We start from the raw sequence: 26,749 nt of genomic DNA on the forward strand, positions 1-26,749 counted from the left end.
AACATCACACACACATGCACACATTCACACACACATATGCACATCCACACCACACCTCTACACCCCACGCACATGCACACACCACACACACATCACATACACCATGCAGCCAACACACATCACACCACACATAAACACATACACCACACCCAGAAAAGAGTTTTACCTCTTAACGTAGGCACTGTTGTTTCTTCCTCTATTTCTTCAGTTCTGGAATCTTCAGTGTTGCTGCCTCCTCCAGCCAAGGGTGGAGAAGTGACTGGGGGAGCCTCAGGCAGGCTGGGTTTCAAGGAAGAGCCCTGGTAGGAGGAGAGGGGAAGAAAGCCCCGTGATCCAGCAACACTGACATCCTGGAAGTACAGGCGTGAGAGCCTACAGTGTTTTTTAGTTGATTTGTAACATGAAATATCTCTGGTGGCATAGTGCCTAAGGCATTTGACTACTAAGCAGAAGGTTGGCAGTTCAAAGCCACCAGACATTCTATGGAAGGAAACCTGGGCAATCTATGTCCACAAGGATGTACTGCCTCAGAAATCCAAAGGGGGTTGTTATGAGTCAGAATTGATTTGATGGCAGTGAATTTGGTTTTTGGCACAGTTTATAAGCTATTAGCACAGCACCTGACCTCAGATTGTCTTTGTCAGAGCAGTTTTACTTGTGGTTTTCTCCTAGCCAGCCTGTGTAGCCCCATGGTTCTAGGGGCAACAAACCCAGGGGCCAATCTGGGCCCAGACACCCACCCTTCCTTCCCTGCCACCAGGTCACTGTGGTGCTGGAAAACAAAATCATGATTCTGCACCTCATGATGTAGGAGCTATATTAGGATTTTATTTGCCATTTCTTATCAAAATGTAATCTGTGTTTTTTCCAAATTCACTTAAAACATGAAAGTCAAAGGTATATTGTGCATGGATCCAAAATTGCTAAAGGGCCTAGTTTTGAAACTACTTAAGCAAAAAGGCACCATGTATGTTAGTTTTCTCACTGGAAGATCTTACCAGATTTTACGTTTGTTTTACCCTGTGGGTTAGTCCTTGTTCTTCCCTTCCTGGCCCCCACAGAGAGGTCAGGGACCCCTGGGCAGCCACCCACATCCTTGCTGAACTCAAGTGGGATTCAATATCCTTTCCTGCCCTTGGAAATAGCCTGTTACCCAGAGTCAGCCTGCCTCTTTGCTGGGGCCACAGCTGACTCAGCTCCCTGGAGGCCATTCTTCAAAAAGGAATTGGGTTTGGTGGGGGGCCAAGGGTGGACTCCTGGGTGGGCGGGGCAGGGGGGCAAGTAGTTGTATCTGTGGTTTTGTGAGTGAATGGCTCTGAGGTGGCCTCTAGTAGCCCCTGCCTGTCTTGTTGGGGGCTCTACATAGCTCTGACCCAGCTCTGGGAGGGCATGGAAAAATGAAAGACTTGAGGACCGAGCTTCAGAACAGCCGTGGGTCATTTAGACCCTCTGTCTGTTAGTCCTGCTTATCACTAGTTCATCACTTTTAAAACTTTTTACCTCTCCTTATAGTCTTCCCTTCTTTTCCCCACCCTCCCCTTTTCCTTTCCTTTTTTCCCTTTCCCTTCTGTACTGGGTTGAATGGTATTCTCCCAAAATTCATGTTCACCTGGAACCTCAGAGTGTGACTTCACTTGGAAATAAGGTCTTTGCAGATGTAACCAAGTTAACAACAAAACAAACAAAAACAAACCCATTGTTAAGCCAATTCCAACTCATAGCAACCCTACAGGACAGAGTAGAATACCTCCATAAGATTTCCAAGGCAGCAATCTTTCTGGGAACACACTGCCACATATAGGTAGGGTGGGCCCTAATCCAATATGCCAGGCATTATTTATAAGGAGAGAGAAATCTGGACACAGAGAGGCTCAGGTAAGGGTATGTGAAGTCAGAGGCAGAGGCTGGAGTGATATGGCCACAAGCCAAGGATTGCTGGCAACCACCAGAAGCTATAAGAAATAAGGAAGGACCCTCTCCTCGAGTCTTTGGAGGGAGCTCAGCCCTGCTGACACCCTGATTGCAAACTACTGGCCTCCAGAACTATGAGAAATAATTTCTGTTGTTTTAAGCCACCCAGTTAGTGGTACTTTATTATGATGACCCCAGGAGACTCATACACACTCCTCTCCTCCTCTCCCCTCCCTGCCTGTGTTGTTTCAGGAGGCCAGAGCTGGAAAAACTACCACTAATCTGGTCTCCCAGAAGCCCCTCCCCCATCATGGCCTGTATAGCCTTTCCTTCTTGATGCAGATCTATAACCCATTAGTTCCCTGGTAAATTCTACAAGCTCACAGGGGAGGATGGGATGCCAAGGTCACTTCAACGACCTTGTTTAGGAATGTTTAGACTGAGAAGTCTTGTTTTAAAGGACCACTGCCTTGCAGAGGGCACAAGAAGGAATGCAGCCAAAGACTGGGGACAACTCACCCCTGTTCTGAGCCTGTCAGGTTTGAATGAAGGCTCAGGCCACTTGGAGGAGGCCAGACACTGCCAGTGTGTCCTGACTTCTGGCTGGGAACATGTCTCAGAACACAAGAGAGGGGCCACAGATCTTGCACATGTAAGCTTACACACATACTCTGCTGGGCAGGAAAAGATCACCATGTCGGGTACCCAGGAGGTGGTCCAGGGCCCCAGGAGGTAATCTTGGCATTACAGAGCTATTCACCATTTCTCCTCTGAGATGATCCTGGTTGTCTTCGAGCCCACTTCCGAAGTCTCCTGATGCCTGAATGGTGTAAATGAAACAAAGAAGAAGATGATTAATGCCCCAGTCAATCAGGCCTGAGCTCATCCTGGGCAAGCCAGAGCCTAGCCCCCTCCTCTCACAGCCATATTCAGGAGGAAGAGGGCAGGGGCAGCTATATGTAGCCACTGGACAGGAAAGCCATCCTTCCCTGGTTGGGCATTTGGTGGGTCAATAGGTATGTCTAATCAGATTGATTACAGCAACCCTTTGGGAATCAATCTGGTAGGACAGAGACCCATGAAGAAATTTGTTCCTATCTTTCAATAGGTCATCTTGTTTCTGGGGAAACAGCCAAGAAGAGAGAAGCCCAAGCAGAAAGATGTTCAATACAGTGTTACTTAACCCTGAGAACATCAGTAATGAGGAGTAAAGCCAGGACAGCCTCTAGCTAGAACAGGGGATGCCCAGAGGAAATGGGTCACAATACTGCATCCTTGCTGCCACTGCCCACGGTGCATGGCCACACTCAAGTTATAATCAGTGTCTCGCCAGCACTGGGAAGGTCCAGAGAGGACTGGCAAGGGAGGTCATGTTCACTGGGACTCAGTTCCTGCCGTAACATCTGAAATTAATAAAACCTGGAGGAAAGAAGGTGTGTGAATCCTCTACTGACTCTCCACCTTAGAGTTCACAGCAGGCATGAAATGAGTCAGAACTCCTCTTAGGGAACTTTCATGGGGTTTTGGGAGAAGTCAGGGCAGGCTTCAGAAGGGGTATGCAGCAGTCATTCTGGAGACAGACTTGTGGGGCCCACCTGGCAGCCCCACCCACCAGGGCACAAGTGCTAAATATCAACTGCATCCCTGGATTGGATTGCTCTAGGTATAAAAGCAATAGATTTATCAGAGAAATTTGGAAAACCCTTGCAAGTGTAAATAAATACATACAAACTGCCCACTGTCCAACCACAGCTAAACTTTTACCTAAGCATTTTCAGTGATACATACGGTATGGAAAGTGCAAGTCCATTTTGGGGGAAGGCCATCTTTGTGATCTGGGGTCCACCCCACAATGTGGCTTCCCTCTGTCCTTCAACCCCAGGAATTAGTGGATTTTATTGCATAGGTCCCATGTGATTGATATTTCTCTCTATCACTATAATGTAAAACGCAAAAGCTGAAACCTGTGTAAAGTAGAAACCTGTCAAAGGAGAACCCAAATATTTTCCACTAAAACAAGTGACAGAAAAGTGGTAAGATTGAACCCTGTCAAAGGCAGAAAATTGGCAAGACCCAGAAAAACAAGGCAGTCCTGCTGAGTTCCAGCTCTCACAAGTTTCACTGTGTATCTCTTTATATCTAATGTATGTACATCTATTTATCTACCTACCTGTATGTGCCTAAATATCTATCTATCTATCTATCTGTCTGTCTGTCTGTCTGTCTATCTATCTATCTATATTTTTTTGGTGTCTATTATACATTATAGGAGCTCTGGTAGCATAGTGCCTAAGGCACTTGACTGCTCACCAGAAGGCTGGCGGTTCAAACCCACCAGCCACTCCTTGGAAGGAAGGTTGGGAAATCCTACTTCCGTAGTGATACTGCCTTGGAAACCCAAGGAGGGGTCACTATGAGTTGGGGCTGACTTGATGGCAAACAACAACAACAACAACAACATTATACATTATACCACCCAATCACCCAACTGACTATTCTAGAAGTGGTTTATAATATTAACTTTGTGTTCAGCATTTGATTTTAAATGCAAAATTTAAGACAAGGGAACGATATTTCTGATGTTATAGGGACAAACAAAAATGTTATTTCAGGCTTCTAGTACCCCACGTAGCATCTATACTTCATGCCACTCTAGAGTTCCCAAGAAAAGGAAATCTCCATTGGCCTTCAGCATTCAGGGTAGGGGAAGGGTGGGCCCAGGATGAGGCCACCCACCCAAGCTACTGCCACCGCCACTCACCCCATCTGTGTCATCCTCATCCTCCTCCAGGCAGCGCAGGGGGCTCACTCGGGGGTCCCCACGTATCCTCAGGTCTGCAATCAACCCCTAAACCCAGAGGGAGAGAGAGGAAAGCAGAAAGGTCACCACTGGCTCCAAGGCAGGAAGTGGGTGCAAAGAGACCCTGCCTGACACTGTTATGAGGCAGCAACACACTAATAGAGTGTGGTGAAGTCGTTGTACCAAGCAAACTCTAGGGTTAAAACACTTTATTTATGAAAAAGTGATGTTGAAACCAAAGACAGCATTCTTACAGTGTTTAATGAAGAGGAAGAACATGAAGTACGGCCTGTGGGGGTTACTGACGAACAGTTCTTCCCTGGAACCAGGAGGTGATTCAGGATGGGGATGGGAAGGTGAGGTGGGGTGAACTGGTCTCCCCTGGTGAGTGGACTACAGTTTGTCTTGAGCATATGTGATGGACATACTTGAGTGTCATTTATCTAAAAAGACCAGCAGCAGGTTTGAAAATAGCCCTGAATGAAGGGAGGCTGATCGGGTCCCATCCCTTGGGTATGGTGAGCACACTGTGAAGCTTTGCAGTGGTGGTACAGAGGAACTTAGCCCAAATTAATCAAGTCAGAATTGATGTTTCATCTGCAACTTAGTATTTTTTATAATAGAAACTAGAAAGGGAGCACAAAAAATTAAAGAAGCCCAAAACACGTGAAACAAGTTCTTTGACTCTCTGGGGGCCTAAATCCATGTCACTCATTCATTCATTCACTCATTCATTCACCCACTTGCTTGCTCTGCCCACAAATTCCCACATATGCCCTTGACCATCATGAGATTAAAGGCACAAGGACAAAGCAGTGAATAGGTCGAAGCGCTGACTGGAAAGGGGCCAAGAGCCCCTGCAAGCAGCAGAAAGGAATGAAGCACTCCTAACACTGCGGCCCACGAGGAGTACCATCCTTCAAAAATGTGGACAGATGGGCCCATTTCATAGGCAGTCGGATGTGCTTAGGGTCTCCAGACTTGTTGCTGCCTCAGGACCTGCTGCTAGGGCAAGAAGCCTGTTCCAATCTCTGCACAATGCTTCCTGGTTGCTGGCAGGCTGGATTTGCCCCTTGGATGACATAGTGGGCTTTTGCAGCAATAGGGGCAGGCATGGGTACTCCTGAAAGCGGTGGCCATGTGGATGGTGGGCACTGGATATCCTGTAGTGGGACAGTCAGTCTCTACACAGACTAAAACCATCCTGCATGGTTCCTGGCCTACCAACAGACTAAACCCACTACAGGTTTGTGCAGTGGATTCCAAACACTTCCAGAAGCTGCAGGACACCTGCATCAGGAGAGATAGGGGTGTGTGTGGAGGGAAGCTTGAAAGAAAAGAGACCAGCAGAAAGCACTGAGTCCTGTACAATCCCCTATCTCTGCTGGGTGCCCTGGGCCTGCAGCTTCCCCGTGACATTTAGTTGGAGAAGATACCAGTGGAGCAAAGGCCACAAGACCATTGCAAATATTTAGCAGACTTAGAGCCCAGTGTTATGAAATCATGGAGAAACTTGAAACTAAGGGCTCACAATGAATTTCACTACTGAGGACTGTTTAAAATCTCTCAACTCATTTCTATCCTATACATGGAAAAAAAAAGCCAATTGCCATGGAGTCATGGGTCACACGGGCAACCTCATGTCTGTCAGAGTAGAACTATGCTCCATAACGTTCTCAATGGTAGACTTTTCAGAAGTAGATCACCAAGACTCTAGACGGACAAACCTCCAAACTTTTGGTTAGTAGCTGTTATGGACTGAATCGTGCCCCACCCTCCACCCCCAACATGTGTCAACTTGGTTAGGCCAGAATTATCAGCCTATGTAATTATCCTCCATTCTGTGATCTGATGTAATCATACAATGTGTTGTAAATCCAACCTCTATAATGTTAATGAGTCAGGATTAGGGGCAGTTATGTTAATGAGGCAGGGATACAATCTATAGGATTAGGCTGATCTCTTTGGGGATAGAAAAGATATTAAACAAGAGAGCAGAGATCAGAAGGGCCTGTCTTACCACCAAGAAAGACGAGCTGGGAGTGGAGTGCATCCTTTAGACTTCGGTCCCTGTGCTAAGAACCTCCTACACCCAGGGGAAGATTGATGCCAAGACACATGGACATCTCCAAGGACCACTGAGCATACAGATGTTGAAAGGAGACAAGGACCTTCCTCTAGAGTGGACAGGGAGAGAAAGCCTTCCACTAGAGCCAGCACTCTAAATTCCAACTTCTAGCCTTCTAAACTGAATAATTCTAGCCTCCTAAACTGAGTAATTCTAGCCTCCTAACAAACAGAATGAATTTCTGTTTGTTAAAGCCATCCACTTATGGTATTTCTGTTATAGCAGTATTAGATAACTAAGTAGCTGAGCACTTAATCATTTGTGCCACCCAGGGACTCCTCTCCTATGTATTATATATTTTTAAACAGTATGTAAATGATATGAATCCTATGCTGTGAAAATTAGTCATTGAAAAAATCATCAAAGTGGGGGCTTCCCACAGTTTTTCTGTCTGTTATGAGTGTCTTCTTGGAAGTACCAGGATCAGCTGCCTCTTAGTCTCCCACCATTTCTCCCCTAGCTTTGAAGTGGGGGTCTTCTGGCCTTGGGGGTACTGGAGGCTGAATGTACCTTGTATCAGAGAATAAAGCTGGATGATTAGATGCAGCACCTTCCAAGACCCAGACACCTCGCAGGAAGTGATGGCATGTACACATATTCCTCCCAGTCCTCTATTGCCTCCTGTTGTGTACCAAACAAATGAACCTGACCTGTCATCACCAAACCCAGCAGGAGCCTTGTTTCAGCCATGCCTCCCATTTCATTTCCCTATAATCCTAGCACTGAATGTCTGACCCCTTGACTTCTAAGTCCAGACTTGACCATCACTATCTGCTTCTGTCTTCTTCACTGTTTCTCCTGGTGTGTCATACCCAAGCACCTATGCACAAAACCAAAACCAAAACCAAAACCAAAAAAAAACCCACGTTATTTTATCATAAAAATTTTCATATCTCCATTCAATTAGGCTAGTAGCGAGCAAAGGAGAGTTCAAGGTATTGATTATAAAAGGGAGTGCTGAGTTGGAGCAGTGGAGAGACTGAAGAAGGAGCCAGAAGCCAAGGTGGATATATAGACTTGTAGGTTCCATAAGCTCTCTCTCAGCCCAGGAGCTGCAGGAATAGTTATGGCCAAGTTAGGGGTACAGGAAAGAAGAAGGAAGTCTGCTTGAGTCAGGGGATGCAAGCAGCTTTCCTGTCCATCTGTTTCATTCACAGTATGAGGCTGATTCAGTCGCAATCTCCTTAGAATGGATAAACCTCCTAACATCTCAGTTTTAGAGGCATCAGCACATTGATTACTTAGTTTTTATGTAGTGTAGCCAAAGCTACATGCTGAGAAAAACTCACAATCTTAATGTTTTCATCATTGAATAATGTAGATAAATAAACAAGCATTCAACTAAAGGTATTCATAGTTTAGACTGCTGACCCCACAAAAGCAGGGGCAGCTTTGTTCTGTTCCCAAGCATATTACAGCTCTTAACACAGTGCCTGCTACAGATGAGGGATCAGGGAATATTTGTGGACTGACTTTCTGAATAAACAAATGATTGAAGTCGAAAGAAAGCCACAAAAGAAGTTCATGGAAGAGAGAAAGGTGGACATCAAAAAATATGAGCAAACTGAGTAAATGGATGAGGAAAAAAGGGTACTTCAATAAAGAGAAATCAAATTAAAACAAAAATAATAATGCAACTCCAGAGCATTTGGAATTAAAAAAAAAAAAAAAAGTCATGTCACTGTTGTTAGGTGTCATTGAGTTGGTTCTGACTTACAGTGACCCATGCACAACAAAATGAAACACTGCCTGGTTCTGTGTCACCTCACAATTTCTGCTATTTTTGAGTCCATTGTTTCAGCCTCTGTGTCAATCCATTTCATTGGGGGACCACATCTTTTTCATTGACCCTCTACTTTACCAAGCATGATATCTTTCTCTAGGGACTGGTCCCTCCTAACAACAGGTCCAAAGTATATGAGCAGAGTCTTAACTATCCTTGTTTCTAAGCAATGTTCTGGCTGTATTTCTTCTGAACAAAAACATATTTGTTTATTCTTTTTGCAGACCATGGTATACTTAATAGTCTTCAACTCTATAATTCAAATGTATCAATTCTTCTTTGGTATTCCCTATTCATTGCCACTCCTTGGAAGGAAGGTTGAGCAATCTACTTCCGTAGTAATACCACCTCGGAAACCCAAGGAGGGGTCGCTATGAGTCGGGGCTGACTCGATGGCACATAACAACAACAACATTCATTGTTTAGCTTTTGAATGAATATGAGATGATTGAAAATACCATGGCTTGGGGTCAGGCACACTTTAGTCCTCAAAGTGATATCATTGCTTTCAAATGTTTTGAAGAGGTCTTTTCCAGCAGATTTACCCAGGGCAATAAGTCATAGATCTCTTGACCTCTGCTTCCATGAATGTTGATTATGGATCCAAGTAAAATGAAATCCTTGACAACCTAACTCTTTTTTCCATTTACATGATGCTTTTTTCCATTTACCACGATATTGGTCCAGTAGAGAGGATTTTTTGTTTTCTTTATGATGAATTGTAATCCATACTGAAAGCTGTAGTCTTTGATCTTCATCAGTAAGTGTTTCAAGTTCTCTTCACTTACAGCAAGCAAGATTGTGTCCTCTCCATGGTCGCAGGGGACATCAAGTTCAATTGGCATAACATACTACACCAAAACATTGTTCCACATCCTACTCTGGTGAGTAGCAACTGGGATCTTAAAAGCTTGCCAAGTGGCCATCTAGATGCAATGATGGGTCTCTCCTTGTCCAGAGCAAGGAAGAATGAAGAAAACCAAAGATTCATGGAAACAATTAGTCCAAGCAACTGGTATACCATGTGATCCTCAGCCTGTATGACTATGAGACTATAAGAACTAGATGGTGCCTGGCTACCACTGTCACTCGGAGGGGAATCTGTGTAGGAGATCCTGGATAGAGTGGAAGAACAATGTGGAACAAAACTCAAAATCATTAAAAAAAAAAAAAAAAGGACCAGGTTTACTGATCTGATAGAGCCTGGTGGAAGAGAGAAAGGTGAACATTGAAAAGATATGAGCAAACTGAATAAATGGATGAGGAAACAAGGGTACTTCCAATAAAGAGAAATCAAATCAAAACAAAAATAATAATGCAACTACAGAGCATTTGGAATTAAAAAAAAAGTCATGTCATTATTGTTAGGTATCATTGAGTTGGTTCTGACTTATAGTGACCCATGTACAACAATCCATACTGAAATCTGGTGGAACCCCTGAGACTATGGCCCTTAGCTGCCCTAACAGGTCTGAAATTGAACCTATTCTTGCGGCTTCTACTCAAACAAAAGACAAGCATATGAGCTGAACATTTACATTAGGTAGATACACTCCTCGGAGAGATCAATCAATGGGAGAATAGAAATGCTGTATATGCACAGGGAGACATCTCAGGGGTCAGTAGTGCATGGGAGGGAAAGAGACAGGGAAGTCTATAGGGAGGAAGGAAGCTGTTGTATTGTGGGAGATTACAGTCAATGTCATGAGACAAAGTGTATGTGAACTGCTCTATGGAAGATGAATTTGCTCTGTAAAGTTTCACCCAAATCATAATAAAAATAAAAATAAAACAGATTATGTCCTCTGCATATTGCAAGTTGTTAATGAATCTTCTTCCAATCCTGATGCCACACACTTCTTCACATAGTCTAGCTTCTCGGATCATGTGTTCAGCATACAGACTGAAAAATATGGTGAAAGGATATAGCTCTGATGCACATGTTTCTTGATTTTAAACCATGCAATATCCCCTTGCTCTGTTTGGACTACTGCCTCTTGGACTATGTACAGGTTCTACATGAGCACAATTAAGTGTTCTGGAATTCCTATTCTTTGCAATGTTATCCATAATTTGTTATGATCCACACAGTCAAATGCTTTGCTTTTGCCTAGTCAATAAAACACTGGTAAACATCTTTCTGGTATTCTCTTTCAGCCAAGGGCCATCTGACATCAACTATGATATCCCTTATTCCATGTCCTATTCTGGGAGCTCTGGCAGCATAGTGCCTATGGCACTTGACAGCTCACCAGAAGGCTGGCGGTTCAAACCCACCAGCCACTCCTTGGAAGGAACGTTAGGCAATCCTACTTCCGTAGTGATACTGCCTCAGAAACCCAAGGAGGGGTCACTATGAGTCCGGGCCAACTCAACAGCAAACAACAACAACAACAACAATTCTGAATTTGGCTTGGATTTCTGGCAGTTCCCAATCCATGTATAGCTGCAACAATATTTTGAATTATCATCAGCAAAATTTTCCTTGCATATCATATTAATGATAACTAACTAAAAACTCACTGCCATCAGTCATGTTATGACTCATAGCGACCCCTCCTAGGGTTTCCGAGGCTGTATCTCTACAAAAGTAGATTGCCCAAACTTCCTTCTGAGGAGTGGCTGTGGGTTTGAACCACCAGCCTTCTGGTTAGGAGTCAAATGCCTTAGGCACTACACCACCAGAGCTCCTATATTAATGATATTGTTCAATAATTTCAGCATTCTCTTGGATCATCTGTCTTTAGAATGGTCACAGAGTCAGTTGGCCAAGTAGCTATTTTCCAACTTTCTTTGCATAGACAAGTGAGCACTCTCACCATTGCATCTATTTGTTGAAACATCTCAATTAATATTTCATCAATTCCTGGAGCCTTGTTTTTCACCAATACCTCAGTGCAGCTTGGACTTCTTCCTTCAATGCCACCAATTCTTGATCATATGCTACCTCCTGAAAAGATTGAAAGTTGACCAACTCTTTTTAGTACAGTGACTCTGTATTCCTCTCATCATCTTTGAGGCCTCCTGAGTCGTTCAATATTTTGCACAAAGAATCTATTAATATTGAGGCTTGAATTTTTCAGCCATTCTTTCAGCTTGGGAAACATCAAGTGTATTCTTTCCTTTTGGTTTTCTAACTCCAGGTCTTTGCACATTTCATTTTAATACTTTGTCTTCTCGAGCTGAACTTTTAAACTGTTCATCTCTTTTACTTCATAATTTCTTTCACTTGCTTTAGGTGCTCTACATTCAAGAACAAGTTTCAGAATCTCTTCTGACATCCATTTTAGTCTTTTCTTTCTTTCCTGTCTCCATAATGACCTTTTACTTTCTTCAAAGGAGTTTTGATGGTGCATTGGTTAAGTTCTCACCTGCTAACTGAAAGTAGACAGTTTGAATCCACCAATACTGCTACATGGAAGAAAGATGTGACAGTCTGCTTCCATAAAGATTACAGCCTTGGAAACTCTATGAGACAGTTCTACTCTGACCTATAAGATTGCTATAAGTCAACATCAACTCAATGACAGTGTTTTTTTTTTTTTTCTTCTTCTTCTTCTTCTTCCTTCATGTATGATGTCCTGAATGTCATCCCACAACTTCTCTGATCTACAGTAATTAATGTTCAATATGCCAAAGCTATTCTTGAGATGGTCTCTAAATTCATGTGGGATTTGTTCAAGGTCATACTTTGGCTCTTGTAAACGTGTTTTAATTTTCTTCAGTTTCAACTTGAACTTGCCTATGAGAAATTGATGGCTTGTTCCACCGTCAGCCCCTGTCTTGTTCTGACTGATGATATTGAGCTTCTCCATCATCTCTTTCTACAAATATAGTCAATTTGATTCCTGTGTATTCCATCAGGTGATGTCCATGTGTATAAAACCAAAAAACCAAACTCACTGTCATTGAGTTGATCCCGACTGATAGTGACCCCTCCTTGGGTTTCCAAGGCATTATCTCTCTGGAAATAGGTTGCCCAATCTTCCTTCCAAGGAGTGGCTGGTGGGTAGTCACCATTTATATTGTTTAAAAGTATTTGTAATGAATAAGTCCTTGGCTGTGCAAAATTCTACATGCAATCTTCGGTGCCATTTCTATCAACAAGGCCGTAATTTCCAACTACTGATATTGTTCCTTTGCTTCCAACTTTCACATTCCAATTATCAGTAATTATCAATGCATCTTTTTTTTTTTTTCTTTTTTAATTGTGATCTGGGTGAAAGTTTACAGAGCAAATTCACTTTCCACACAGCAGCTCACATACACTTTGTCTCGTGGCATTGACTAAAATTTACCACAATGCAACGGCTCCCCTCCCACTTACTCCCCATAGTTACCTATTCCCTGTGTCCTTTCCTCCATGCACTCTTGCCTCCTGAGCTGTCTCCCTGTGCATTCACAGCCCTTCTATTCTCCTATGATTGTTCTCTCCAAGGAGTGTATCTACCTAATGTAAATGTTCAGCTCATATGTCTGTCTTTTTTTTTGGCTGGAAGCCACAGGAGTGGGTTCAATTCCAGACCTGAAGGGCAGCTAGGGACCACAGTCTCAGGGGTTCCATCAGGCTCTATCAGATCAGAAAACCTGGTCCCCCCCCTTTTTTTTTTTTTTTTAATGATTTTGAGTTTTGTTCCACATTGTTCTCCCTCTCTATCCAGGATCTTCATAGATCCCCCTCCAAGTGGTTGACAGTGGTAGCTGGACACCATCTAGTTCTTCTGGACTCATAGACATATAGGCTGAGGATCACATGGTGTACCAGTTGCTGGGTCTGTTTCCATCAGTCTTTGCTTTTCTTCATTCTTCTTTGCTCTGGATGAGAAGAGACCCATCGTTCCATCTAGATGGCTGTTTGCAATCTTTTAAGATCCCAGTTGCTACTCACCAAAGTAGGAGGTAGAACTATGTCTTGGTGTAGCATCTTATGCCAATTGAGCTTGATGTCCCCTGTGACTATGGTCCCAAGCCCACATGTTCAACTACTTGCTCCCTCTGGGTAGCTGGCTGTGCTCAAGAAGTGACTACAAACTTGACCCTTGTCAGCTCTACCATATACCTGGAAATTCATACAGAACATACCAATACACCTGTAGAAACATTGCCTGCCAACCCTATACATGGTCTTGGGCACACTCCTCCCTGCATAGACATACCTAATAGTTCAGCCTGTCCATCCATCTATCCACCCATAGATCCCTGTTTGCCTTCAACAATGCAGTACTATATGTGCAAGAGGGTTCATCTTTGTTGTCTGCACCTCCCATGTACCTCTCTATGTCTTCTTCTTCCTCAATGCCACCATGCTATTGCTCACATTTGGTACATTGCCCTTGCATTCACTCAAATCAATATTTGTCTCTACCTATCTACCCCCCACTGCTGGAAACCAACAAAGAAAATTTCCTTTCATATATAAGCCTTTCCTTGACTTTTTACAGTAACAGACTAAAACAATATTTGTCCTTCTGTTATTGACTTATTTCACTCAGCATAATGTCCTCCAAGTTCATCCACATTATACGGTGTTTTGCAGATTCTGTTATTCTTTAGGGTTGCATAATATTCCGTTGTGTGTATGTACCACAGTTTGGTTATTCATTCTTCTGTTGATGGGCACCTAGGTTGTTTCCATTTTTTGGCTGTTGTAAACAGTGCTGTCATGAACATGGGTGTGCACACATCTGTTCTTGCCTTGGTCCTCACTTCTTTAGGATATATACCTAGTAGTGGAATGGTTAGGTCAAATGGTATTTCTAATTCCAACTTTTTAAGGAATCACCATACTGCTTTCCACAGTGGTTGTATTATTTGACAGTCCTACCAGTAGGGTATTTGAGTCCCAATCTCTCTGCATCCTCACCAGCATTTGTTATTTTCTGTCTTGTTGAAATTTGCTACTAGTGCTGGGGCAAGATGGTATCTCATTGTGGTTTTCATTTGCATTTCTCTAATGGCCAATGATCATGAGCATTTCTTCATATGTTTGTTGGCTGCATGAGCAGTCTCTTTGGTGAAGTGTCTATTCATATCTTCTGTGCATTTTTTAATTGGATTATTTGTCTTTTTGTTGTTGAGGTGTTGAAGTTTTCTATAAATTCTAGAGACAAGTCCCTTGCCAGACATGTCATTGCTGAATATTATTTCCCAATCTGTAGGTTTTCTTTTGATTCTGTTGGAAAAGTCTTTGGAAGCACATAAAAATTTAATTTTTAGAAGGTCCCATACATCTAGTTTCTCTTCTGCTGTTTGTGCATTTTGGGTTATGCTTGATAATCCATTTACGCCATATATTAGGTTCCTAAATTTGCCCCTAGTTTTTCTTGAGGAACTCTACAGTTTTAGGTTTCACATTTAAGTCCTAGATCCATCTGGAGTTAATTTTTTTGTATGGTGTGAGGTACAGATCTTGTTTCATTTTTCTGCAAATGGATATCCAGTTTTGACAGCATCATTTATTAAACAAACATACATTCTCTTCCTTCCGCATTTAATGGATTTTGGCCCTTTGTCAAAGATCAGCTGACCATAGGTCAATGGATTTATTTCTGGGTTCTCAATTCTATTACATTGGTCTATGTGTCTGTCATTATACCAACACCAGGCAGTTTTGACTGGCATGGCTGTATAGTAGGTTTTGAGATCTGGCAGTTTGAGACCTCTTACTTTGTTGTTCTTCTTCAATGGTGTTTTGCTTATCTGAGGTCTCTTTCCTTTCCATATAAAGTTAGTGATTGGTTTTTCCATGTCCTTAAGGAATGTTGATGAGATCTGGATTGGATTGCATTGAATGTATAGATTGCTTTGGGTAGAAATGACATTTTCACAATGTTCAATCTTCCTATCCATGGGCATGGGATGTTCTTGCATTTATGTAGGCCTCTTATGGTTTCTTGAAGTAGTGTTTTATAGTTTTCTTTGTTGAGGTCGTTTGTGTCCCTGGTAAGATTTATTCCCAAGTGTTTTATTTTTTTGGTATTGATTCAATGGTATTGATTTCCTTTTTTTTTTTTTTTTTTTTTTTCAGCAATCTCTTTGCTGGTTTATAGAAATCCAACTGATTTTTGGATATTGATCTTGTATCTTGCCACAATGCTAAATCTCTCAATTAGTTCCAGTAGATTTTTGACTGAGTCTTTTGGGTTTTCTAGGTATAGGATCATGTCATCAGCAAATAGGGATAGTTTGACTTCTTCCTTACCAATTTAGATGCCTTTGATTTCCCTTTCTTGCCTCATGGCCCTGGCTAGGACTTCGAACACAGTGTTGAATAGAAGTGGTGATAGAGGGCATCCTTGTCTGCTTCCTATTCACAAGGGGAATGGTTTCAGTGTCTCCAGAGAATAATGTTGGCTATTGGTTTTGCATGTATGCCCTTTATTATGTTGAGGAATGTCCCTTCCATTACTATTTTGATAAGAGTTTTGATCAGAAATGGGTGTTGGATTTTATCAAATGCCTTTTCTGCATCGATTGATATGACTATGTGGTTCTTTTCCTTTATTTATGTGGTGGATTACATTGATTGTTTTTCTAATGTTGAACCATCCTTGCATACCTAATATGAACACCTCTTGATCATAATGAATTATTTTCTTGATATGTCATTGGAATCTATTGGCCAGGACTTTGTTGAAGATTTTTGCATCTATTAATGAAGGATATTGGTCTGTAGTTTTCCTTTTGAGTGATGTCTTTGCCTGGTTTTGGTATTAACGTTATACTTGTTTCACAAAATGAATTAGAGAGGGTTCCACCCTTTGTATGTTTTGGAATAGTTTGAGTAGGATTGGTTCTTCTCTGAATGTTTGGTAGAATTCACTGTTGAAATCATCTAGGCTAGGACTTTTTTTGGTTGGTAATTTTTTTAATGACCTGTTCATTTTCTTCTTTTGTGATGGACCTGTTCAACTTTTCCACATCAGTCTGTGTTAGTTTAGGTAAATGGTGTGTTTCTAGAAACTGTCCATTTCATCCAGATTTTCAAATTTGTTGGAGTACAGTTCTTCATAGCATCCTGATATTATTCTTTTTACTTCAGTTGTTTCTGTTGTGATGTCACCCATTTAGTTTCTCCTCCATATTATTTGTATTCTTTCCCTTTTTTCCTTTGTGAAATTTCCCAGTGGTTTGTCAATTTTATTAATCTTTTCAAAAAATCAACTTCTAGTTCTTGTTGATTTTTTTCTATTGTCTTTCCATTTTCTATTTCATTGATTTCTGCTCTAATCTTTATTATTTCTTTTCTTCTGGTAACTATAGGTTTTTCTTGCTGCTCTTTTTCTAATTATAGATGTTTGTTTAAAGTGTTGATTTTGGCTCTTTCTTTTCTTTTTTGATGTGTGCATTTATTGTTATAAATTGGCCTCTGATCACTGCTTTTGCTGTGTTCCAAAGATTTTGGTATGTTGTGTTTTCATTCTTGTTTGAATCAAGGATTTTTTTAATTTCATTTTTTATTTCTTCTCTTACTCAGTCTTTCTTAAGGAGGGTGTTGTTCAGTTTCCATGTGTTTACTCTTTTTTGTTGATCTTCCTATTGTTGATTTCTAATTTGATATCATTGTGATCTGAGAAGATGCTTTGTAGTATTTCAATGTTTTTAAATTTATGAAGGCTTGCTTTACGGCCTAACAGATGGTCTATCCTAGAGAATGTTCCATGTGCACTGGAAAAGAATGTATACTGTGCTGTTGTTGGGTGAAGTGCTCTGTAGATGTCTATAAGGTCAAGTTGGTGGATTGTATTGTTTAGCTCTTCTGCATCTTTCTTGAGTTACTTTCCAGTTGTTCTATCTTTCATTGAAAGTTGTGTAGTAAAGTCTCCCACTATAAGTGTGGAATCATCTATTTGACTTTTCAACTCTTTTAAAGTCTGATTCATGTATTTTGGGGCTCTTTCTTTGGGTCCAAAGATACTTAATATGATTATATTTTCTTGTTCAATTGATCCATTAATTGTTATATATGTCCTTCCTTGTCTCATATGGTGGTTTTTGTCTTAAATTCAATTTGATCAAAAATTAATATCACCACTCCTGTCTTTTTAGTTGCCATTTGCTTGATATAACTTTTTCCAATCTTTGATTGTCTATTTTTGTCTTTTTGTCTCTAAAGTGTGTCTCTTGTAGTCAGCATGTTGATGGGTTATGTTTTCTTATCCAGTCTGCAACTCTCTGTTCCTTGAGTGATGCATTTAATCCTTTAATATTCAGTGTAATTATCAACAAGTGTGAATTGGTTGCTGTCATTTTGTTATGTGTTTCTTTCATGGTGTTCCTAGTTTCTTTGTTTCATATAATTTTCTGTGCTGAATTAATTATTATCAATGCATCTTGATTGCATGTTTGATCAATTTCAGACTGCAGAGGTTGGTAAAAATCAACTCCTTCATCTTTGGTACTAGTGGTGGTGTATAGATTTGAATGATAGTCTTTTTAACTGATCTTCCTTGTAGGTGTATGGATTCTGTAAGTTCACAAAGTTGTGCTTCAGGATAGATCTTGAAATGTTCTTTTTGACAATGAATGGAACACCATTCCTTTTAAAACTGTCATTTTTGGCATAGTAGACCATATGATTTCCTATGAGTTCATTTTAACTCACTAATGCCTAGAATATCTATGTTCAAGCATTCCATTGCATAATTTAGGACTTCCAGTTTCTCAAGATTCATACTTCACATGTTCCAGATTCTATTATTAATGGATGTTTGCAGCTGTTTCTTCTCATTTTGAGTCATGCCACATTAGCAAATGAAGGTTCCAAAAGCTTTACTCCATCCATGTCCTTAAGGTCAGCTCTACTTTAAGGAGGGATCTCTTCTCCAGTCATATTTTGAATGCCTTCCAACCTGAGGGACTCATCTTCTGGAATTATATCTCGATATTCCAGTACTATTCATAAGGTTTTCATTGGCTAATTTTTTAAGGAGTAGATTGCAGGTTCTTCTGCTAGCCTATCTAGTCCGGAAGCTCTGGTGAAATCTGTCTACTTTGAGTGACTCTGCTGGTATTTGAAATACCAGTGGTATAGCTTCCAGTATCCCAGCAACACACAAGCCACCACAATATAATGAAGTGACAGACAGAGGCATGTAACCACTGAAAGAGTCAAAAATAATTTTTTAGGCAAAACATTTTAACCAGATGGAATGAATGGTTCCCAGGAGATATTTATGACCAAATTTGACTCACACAGAAAAAAAAAAAGTTGAAAATCCAGTAATAATCAAATTCTTTTTTTTCATGAACATGGATTATTTTTCAGTAAGAGTAAAACAGAAAACATTCTAGAAAGATCAGTCTGGACCCTACACTGGGCTGAGGGTCCTACAGAATGTGGCCACAAAATGGTCCCAAGCCCAAACTGAGCAGTTGTATGGCATCAGGGAGGGATAAATTATACTCATTTAGAGAAGACTGCAGGTACAACCTGTTTTCTCCCAACTCCCAAAATTCTGTGATCATTTCTGCCAAATCTCAGAAACCACATGAAGTGAATGATTCTTTCCCAAGAGTCTGAATTCAGAAAATCTTGAAAACTTGTGCTAAATTAATTATGTCTTCTTTTCTACTAGACAAACATGCTTCTCTTCTTGCCCAGCTGGAATCTGACTTAACACCCACAGAGAAAATTCCTAAAATCTTCAGTCTGTGGGGGCACAAGAAGCCAGACCTCTCCTTCATTAGTAAACTCAACTAGAACACAAGCAAGCCCATTGCTCCAGCCCCTAGTCAATAACAGAGAAACTTAGACTACCTCCTATTTATGTGTTCATAACTTGTAAAGATTTTGCTGGCAATGTTTTAAATTCATTGGTATCTTCTCCAGGTCAGAATATCATAAATATTTCAAATATGTCAATGGTTAAAAAAAAAAAAAAAAAAATGACAAAGCAAAAAGTTAAATGACAAACTAGGAAATACTATTTGCAGCATGCAAAACAAAGGATCAATTTCCTTCATAATAAAAAAGTTCTCATAAATCAATACGGTACTAGCAAAGAATACTGAATATGCCATGAACTTCCATAAGAATGAACAAATCTGTTTTCGTCTTCCTAGTACAGCCAGAATGCTCCTTAGAAAGGAGGATGGAAAGACTTCATCTTATGCACTTCGGACGTGTAATCAGGAAGGACCAGACCCTGGAGGACATAATGTTTGGCAAAGTAGAGGCTCAGTAAAAAAAAGGAAGTCCCACAATGAGAAGGATTACACATGGCTGCAAAAATGGACTCAAATATAACAATTGTGAGGACGGTGCAGGACCAGGCAATGTTTTGTTCTATTGTACATAGGGTTGCTCTGAGTCAGAACCAGCTCAATGTCACCTAAAAACAACAATAACAACATAAATTAATAAGAAATTGTTGAACCAATAAAAAAAAATAAAAACAAAAGAAACCTCAGTGCACATGATCAGGCCATTCACAAAAGAAATAAAAATAGCCAATAAACACATGAAAAGATAGATGCTTTTCATCACTAATAATCCAAGAAACGCAAAATAAAACACTCAGTATCTTTTTCCTAAGTATCCAGCTGGCAAACATGTTTCACATAGATCGTGTCTAGCACTGGAGAGGTCTGGGAAAAGGTACCCCAGGCCTCCTCGTGGCATGAATGTGTGTATTCCTGCTCTTAACAGTGACCATCATAATAAAGTTTCACACTCAACCAATCCACTCTCCCATTATTAAGAAGGTACATCTTCTAACAAAGGATTAAAGATGCAAAGAGTTTATGAGAGATGTTACTCCAATAAGAAATACCCAGAGAAACACAAATAGCTAGCTAGCAAACACTGCCTCTTACTAAATAAGGCAACTTTCATGGACTTCTTTCCAACTCATCATGTTTGAGGATCACAATAAAAAACACAAAGAGGTCCAGTTTGGTGTCAAAGTCCTGGCAGCTCCCAACTCTGAGGGTCAAAAGTCTCTGCCAAAGGTGAAAGGTCAGATTTCTGAACCCTGAGACACCAGAACTTGGGAAAACCTCAAACAAGCAGCACTTGTCTGGTATAATTAACTCACCGTCTTATGGGGACAGAAGTGTAGTGCTCACACACACAAGACCTTGTGTCTAGGCAGCTGTCACTCTAGCTGAGAGCATGTGGGTTGTGAGTCAGCTTCAGCTGGAGCCCACATGCTGGCTTATGGGGGGGGTTTGGCTCCCTGGAGCTCTAGAGAAAGATTCCGAAGAAGGGAGCCTGCCCTTCCTCCAGGCTATGCCTGACTCCTACTATGTGAAATGAGATAGGACTCAGGAGGGGGGCCCCCCTCAGAAGATGCAGAGGAGACAGACACTGCCCTGCATTGGTGAAATTCAGACCATGCTGTTTTGAGGAACCCTGGCCACACTCAACAGGCAATGGACTGTTTGCTTTAAAATAGTGTCAAAAAATTACAAGTTTGGCATTATGAAAACAGAATTCTCTTACTCATAACACTAAAGGTCATCTTTAGCTATTTAAAAATGTATGCACTCTAAGCAAATAATTAATCCTTTAACTATATGTCTGAGTAATCTAGTCCTGCTATAACAGGTATACCACAAGTGGATGACCTTAACAAACAGAAATTTATTCTTTCATAGTTGAGGATGGAAGGAAGGTTGAGCAATCTACTTCTGTAGTGATACCGCCTTGGAAACCCAAGTAGGGGTCGCTATGAGTCAGGTTTAACTTGATGGCACATAGCAACAACAACAACAACAACAGTGGAGATGGATAGAAGTCCAAATTCAGAGGACTGGCTCTAGGGGAAGGCTTTCTCCCTGTCCACTCTGGAGGAAAGTCCTTGTTTCCTTTCAACATCTGTGGGCCCAGTGCTTCTTGGAGATCTCCATGTATGGCATCAATCTTCTTCTGGGTTTAACAGGTTCTCAGCACAGGCATCTGGAGTCCAAGGGACATACTCCACTACCAGCTCTTCTTTCCTGGTAGTAGGCAATTCCCTCTGAGCTCTGTTCTCTTGTTTAATCTCTTTTATTTCTCAAAAGAGATTGCATCAAGATACAACCTAATACTGTAGATTGTATCCTGCCTCATTAATGTAACTGTCTCTAATCCTGCCTCATTAACATAATGGAGGTTAGAATTTACAACACATAGGATAATTAGATCACAGAATCGAGGATAATTACATAATACTGATAATCATGGCCTAGCTAAGTTGACATGTATTCTGGGGGACATAACTCAACCCATTATGCTATATATTAACCTTTGAAAGTAGCTTATCTGTTTGATATAATTGTTTCTTGGTGACTAGGTCCACTAAATGACATCTATACACTTGGACTTCATCAGATGGAGGACACTGGAATCAGATCAACTACATTTGTAGAAAAAGGTGATGGAAAAGCTCAATATCTTCAGCCAAAACAAGGCCAGGAGCTGCCTGTGGAACAGACCATCAGTTGCTTATATGGAAGTTCAAGCTGAAGCTTAGGACAATTAAAATAAGTCCACAAGAGCCAAAATATGACTTTGATTATATTCCTCCTGAATTTAGAGACTATCTGAAGAAAAGATTTGATGCATTGAACACCAGTGACGGAAAACCAGACAAAATGTGGGATGACATCAAGAACATCATCCATGAAGAAAGCAAAAGGTCATTAAAAAGACAAGAAAGGAAGAAAAGACCAAAATGGATGTCAGAAGAGACTCTGAAACTTGCCCTTGAGTGGAGAGTAGCTAAAACAACTGGAAGAAATGACAAGATAAAAGAAGATTTCAAAGAGCAGCTCAAGAAGACAAAGTGAATTATTATAATGAAAAGTGCAAAGATCTGGAGTTAGAAAACCAAAAGGGAAGAACATGCTCAGCAAGTCAGCTGAAAGAACTAAAGAAAAAATTCAAGCCTCGAGTTGCAATATTGAAAGATTTTAAGAGCAAAATATTGAATGATGCTGAAGACATGAAAAGAAGATGGAAGGAATACAGAGTCATTGTACCAAAAAGAATCGGTCAATGTCCGTCCATTTCATGAGGTGGTATATGATCAAGAACCAATGGTACTGAAGGAAGAGTTGAAGCTGCATTGAAGGAATTGGCAAAAACAAGGTTCCAGAAATTGACAGAATAGCCATTAAGATGTTGCAACAAATGGATGCCGTGCTGGAGGTGCTTACTCATCTATGCCAAGAAATTTGGAAGACAGCTACCTGGCCAATTGACTGGAAGAGATCTATATTTGTACCCATTCCAAAGAAAGGTGATCTTACAGAATACTGAAATTATAGAACAATATCATTAATATCACATGCAAGTAATATCTTGCTGAAGATAATTCAAAACTGGTGCAGCAGTATACAGATAACTTGCAGAAATGCAAGCTGGATTCAGAAGAGGATGTGGAATGAGGGATATCATTGATGATGTCAGCTGGATCTTGGCTGAAAGAAAAGAATATCAGAAAGATGTTTACTTGTGTTTTATTGATTATGCAAAAGCATTCAATTGGGAGTTCCGGTAGGAGAGCAGAATAGGCAGAAAGACTGCACAGACCCTCTTCAACAAAGAAAAGGGGGACCAATTAACATAGATACAGAAGATAATCCTGGACCCCTGAGCCTTGAAGGGAAGGATATACAAGTGGACTAAACTCCAACTAGCAGAATTTGCATGAAAACACCAAAAAAGGAGACATACAGAGCTGCAGTGATCCTGATGGCACAGACAGATAGGATATTGCCCAGTGGTGGTAGGACCTAAGAATTAACCTAAAAATCGGCCCTGCTAGCCAGGTACTGCATGGAGGACTGCTCTGGTGATTGGGGAATAAAGGGGAAGCAGCTAAGAGGAAGGCAGGCTGAGCTGCGGACTTGTGTCTGTTCAGAGGGTGCAGCCATTTGAATGTTTACAAGTGGCTCTACTGTTGTGGATATTTAAAGCAACAGTGTTCTCCCAGATTCCAGGGACTTAAGAACAGCTCTACTTGCCAGGAACCCCAAGGACATTCTGGACTCAGATGACTGGAAAGGTGCGACATTCCCCTTGTTACTCTTATACCCCACACCTGCTTGGTGAACAGAGGTGTGGCCATCCCTCACTCCCACCCACTTTCTGGGTCGGCAGGAATTCCATCCCAGTCTACGAGCTCAGATGGAGCCTGGATGCCCTGCCCCGATATTTTTTTTCCTTTTCTCTGTTTTTTAGTTTGTTTGTTTTTATCTGCTTTAAAACTACTACTATTATTATTACTTTTGTCCTTTTTACTATTATTCTTTATTCTTCCCCTCCCAGGTTCTACTTGTCAGTATTTTTTCCTTTCCATGTTCCTGGTTACAATTTTTTTTTTTCTTTCTCATGGTTAAACCCATTCCTTGTTTTTCTTTTTGCATTTTTCCCATTTTTTTTCTTCATTGTTCTCCTTCCCTACCTTTTTTTCTCTTATTGCCCTCTCCCCAGATATTGCAAGGTTTTTTTTTTCTTTTTTTCCTTTTTTTGGTTACTGTTCCTGTGTGATTACATGGTGTAATGTTTGTCTGTGTGCTTTTACTTTTTTGGTGATTATTCAATTGTTATTTTTATCTAATGGAGTGGAAGACAGCAACAGTCCCAATACAACACAACTACACCCACACCTCCTGCAGCTTCACTTACTGAGTGAGAGCCATAGCTTCCTTTTCCACCAACAGACCAGTGATAAACAACCATCAAGAAGAGCCTGACTCAACCTTGGCTGCGCTTCACAAACAGTTAACAAAGATCTAAATACAACAATGCCATGTTGTCTCGGAGACAACAGACCATCACAGTCCACACAAAGAAGCAAGATAAAGTGGTAGAAAAAAGGGAGCAGGATACAGAACCAGAATACATCCCTGAGGAAGAAGCAGCATTGGAACTCTCTGATAAGGAATTCAAAAGAATTATATTTAGGTATCTTCAAAAGACTGATAGAAAGACCAAGGAAAACACAGACAAAATCCTGGAAGAATTTTGGAAGAAAATACAAGAATAAAATGACAAAATAAATGGAAAATTAGAAATTATTCTAAATCTACAGATAGAAATCCAGAAGACTAATTTTAAATTGTCAGAAATAGATAACATATTGAGAAGGCAAAGGAGTAGAATTGATGCAATGGAAGACAGAATTAATGAGATTGAAGACAAATACCTGAATAGTTCTTTGGAAAGGGATCCATCAGAAAAAAAAATCAAAACAAAATGAAGAAAGCCTAAGGTTCATCAGGGATACCATCAAAAGGAATAACTTATAACCAATAATGTGTCATTGGGATTCCAGAACAGGAAGAGAAAAATAAAACCTCTGAGAAAATTTTCCAAGATTTGTTGGAGGAGAACTTCCTTGATATGATGAAAGATGAGAATATATCCATTCAGGAAGTCCAACGAACCCCAAACAGGATAGACCCCAAAAGAAATCACCAAGACATATCATCATCAAACTCATTAAAACCAAAGACAAAGAAAGAATCCTGAAATCAGCATGGAAAAAACAAAAAGCTACTTACAACCAGTAAGAATAACCTCTGATTTCTCAACAGAAACCATGCAAACAAGGCAATGGGATGGTATACACAAAACCTTGAAAGAGAAAAATTTTCAACCAAGAATTATATACCTGGCAAAATTGCCCGTCAGATATGATGGTGAAATTAGGGGATTTCGAGATAAGCAGAAACTAAGGGAATGTGTTAAAACCAGACCAACCTTACAAGACATACTAAAGGGAGTCCTTTGAACAGAGAACCAAAAATAGCAAACAACAACTGACTATTAATACACAAGATGGCATAACCCAGAAACCACAGCTATGGACATACCCAAACTAAAATAACCTTACAAGATTGTAAACAGGGAACCAGAGACATCAATTGGTAAATGAGGATAACTACAAACCAAAAAGAGGGAAAATACTGTGTAGTTACAGAACTTCTAAATGGTGAGGAAGTCAAGAGAGTTGCAAGATAGAATGGACTGTTTTAATCTCAGGGAGAAAATTATAAATCACAGGGTAACCTCAAAGAAAAATGATAAACCTTCACATGAAAATAAAAAAGAGGACAAGTACAAATATTCAGCAAATACTAAAACAACAGCAACAAAGGAAATGATAACACAATTCATAAACACAATGAGCCCAGCACAGAAAATAATATGGAACAAAGAAATCAGGAACACCATGAAAAAACACATAATAACATGAGAGAAACCAATTCATACTTGTCAATAATTACATTAAATGGTAATGGCTTAAATGAACCACCCAAGAGATGGAGAGTTGTGGATTGGATAAGAACATAAAACCCATGAATATGCTGTCCACAAGAGACACACCTTAGAGACAAAGACAAAGATAGACTGAAAATCAAAGGATGGAAAAAGATATATCAAGCAAATGGCAACCAAAAGAGAGCAGAAGTGGCAATATTAATTTCTGATCAAATTGACTTCAAGACAAAAACCACCATATGAAACAAGGAAGGATATTATATAACGATTAAAGGATCAATTGAACATGAATATATAACCATAATAAATATCTATGGACCCAATGAAAGAGTCCCAAAATACATAAACCAGACTTTAAAAGAGTTGAAAAGTCAAATAGTTGACTCCACAGTCATAGTGGGAGACTTTAATAAACTACTTTTAGTGAAAGACAGAACAACTGGAAAGAAACTCAACAAAGATGAAGAAGAGCTGAACAATACAATCCAGCAACTTGAGCTTATAGACACCTACAGAGCACTTCACCCAAGAACAGCACAATATACATTCTTTTCCAGTGCACAAGGAACATTCTCCAGGATAGACCATATGTTAGGCCATAAAGCAAGCCTTCATAAATTTAAAAACATTAAAGTACTGCAAAGCATCTTCTCAGATCATAATGCTATCAAATTACAAATCAATAATAGGAAAATCAATGGAAAAAAGGTAAACACATGGAAACTGAACAACACCCTCCTTGAGAAAGACTGGGTAAGAGAAGAAACAAAAACTGAAATTAAAAAATTCCTTAAATCATAATGAAGATACAACATAGCAAAATCATTGGGACACAGCAAAAAGTGATCAGAGGCCAATTTATAGCAGTAAATGCAAACATCAAAAAAGAAGAGCCAAAATCAACACTTTAAA

The 26,749-nt window shown here is 40.4% G+C and overlaps 1 protein-coding gene across 1 annotated transcript in view; it reads right to left on the reverse strand.

Moving 5' to 3' along the window:
• The window catches only part of COL18A1 (collagen type XVIII alpha 1 chain), a 112,257-nt gene that overhangs the window by 39,538 nt on the left and 45,970 nt on the right, over positions 1 to 26,749 (reverse strand). Inside the window, exons 5-7 of the mRNA XM_042782025.1 lie at positions 4,673 to 4,759; positions 2,672 to 2,731; positions 143 to 299 (exon numbers count right to left, since the gene is read on the reverse strand). Of these exons, the coding sequence (XP_042637959.1) occupies positions 143 to 299; positions 2,672 to 2,731; positions 4,673 to 4,759 (304 nt within the window). The remainder of the gene's footprint in view (positions 1 to 142; positions 300 to 2,671; positions 2,732 to 4,672; positions 4,760 to 26,749) is intronic.

The sequence above is a fragment of the Orycteropus afer genome, unplaced genomic scaffold, assembly GCF_000298275.1.
Source record: "Orycteropus afer afer isolate SDZICR_OR568_19922 unplaced genomic scaffold, OryAfe1.0 scaffold00219, whole genome shotgun sequence".
Classification (NCBI taxonomy): domain Eukaryota; kingdom Metazoa; phylum Chordata; class Mammalia; order Tubulidentata; family Orycteropodidae; genus Orycteropus; species Orycteropus afer.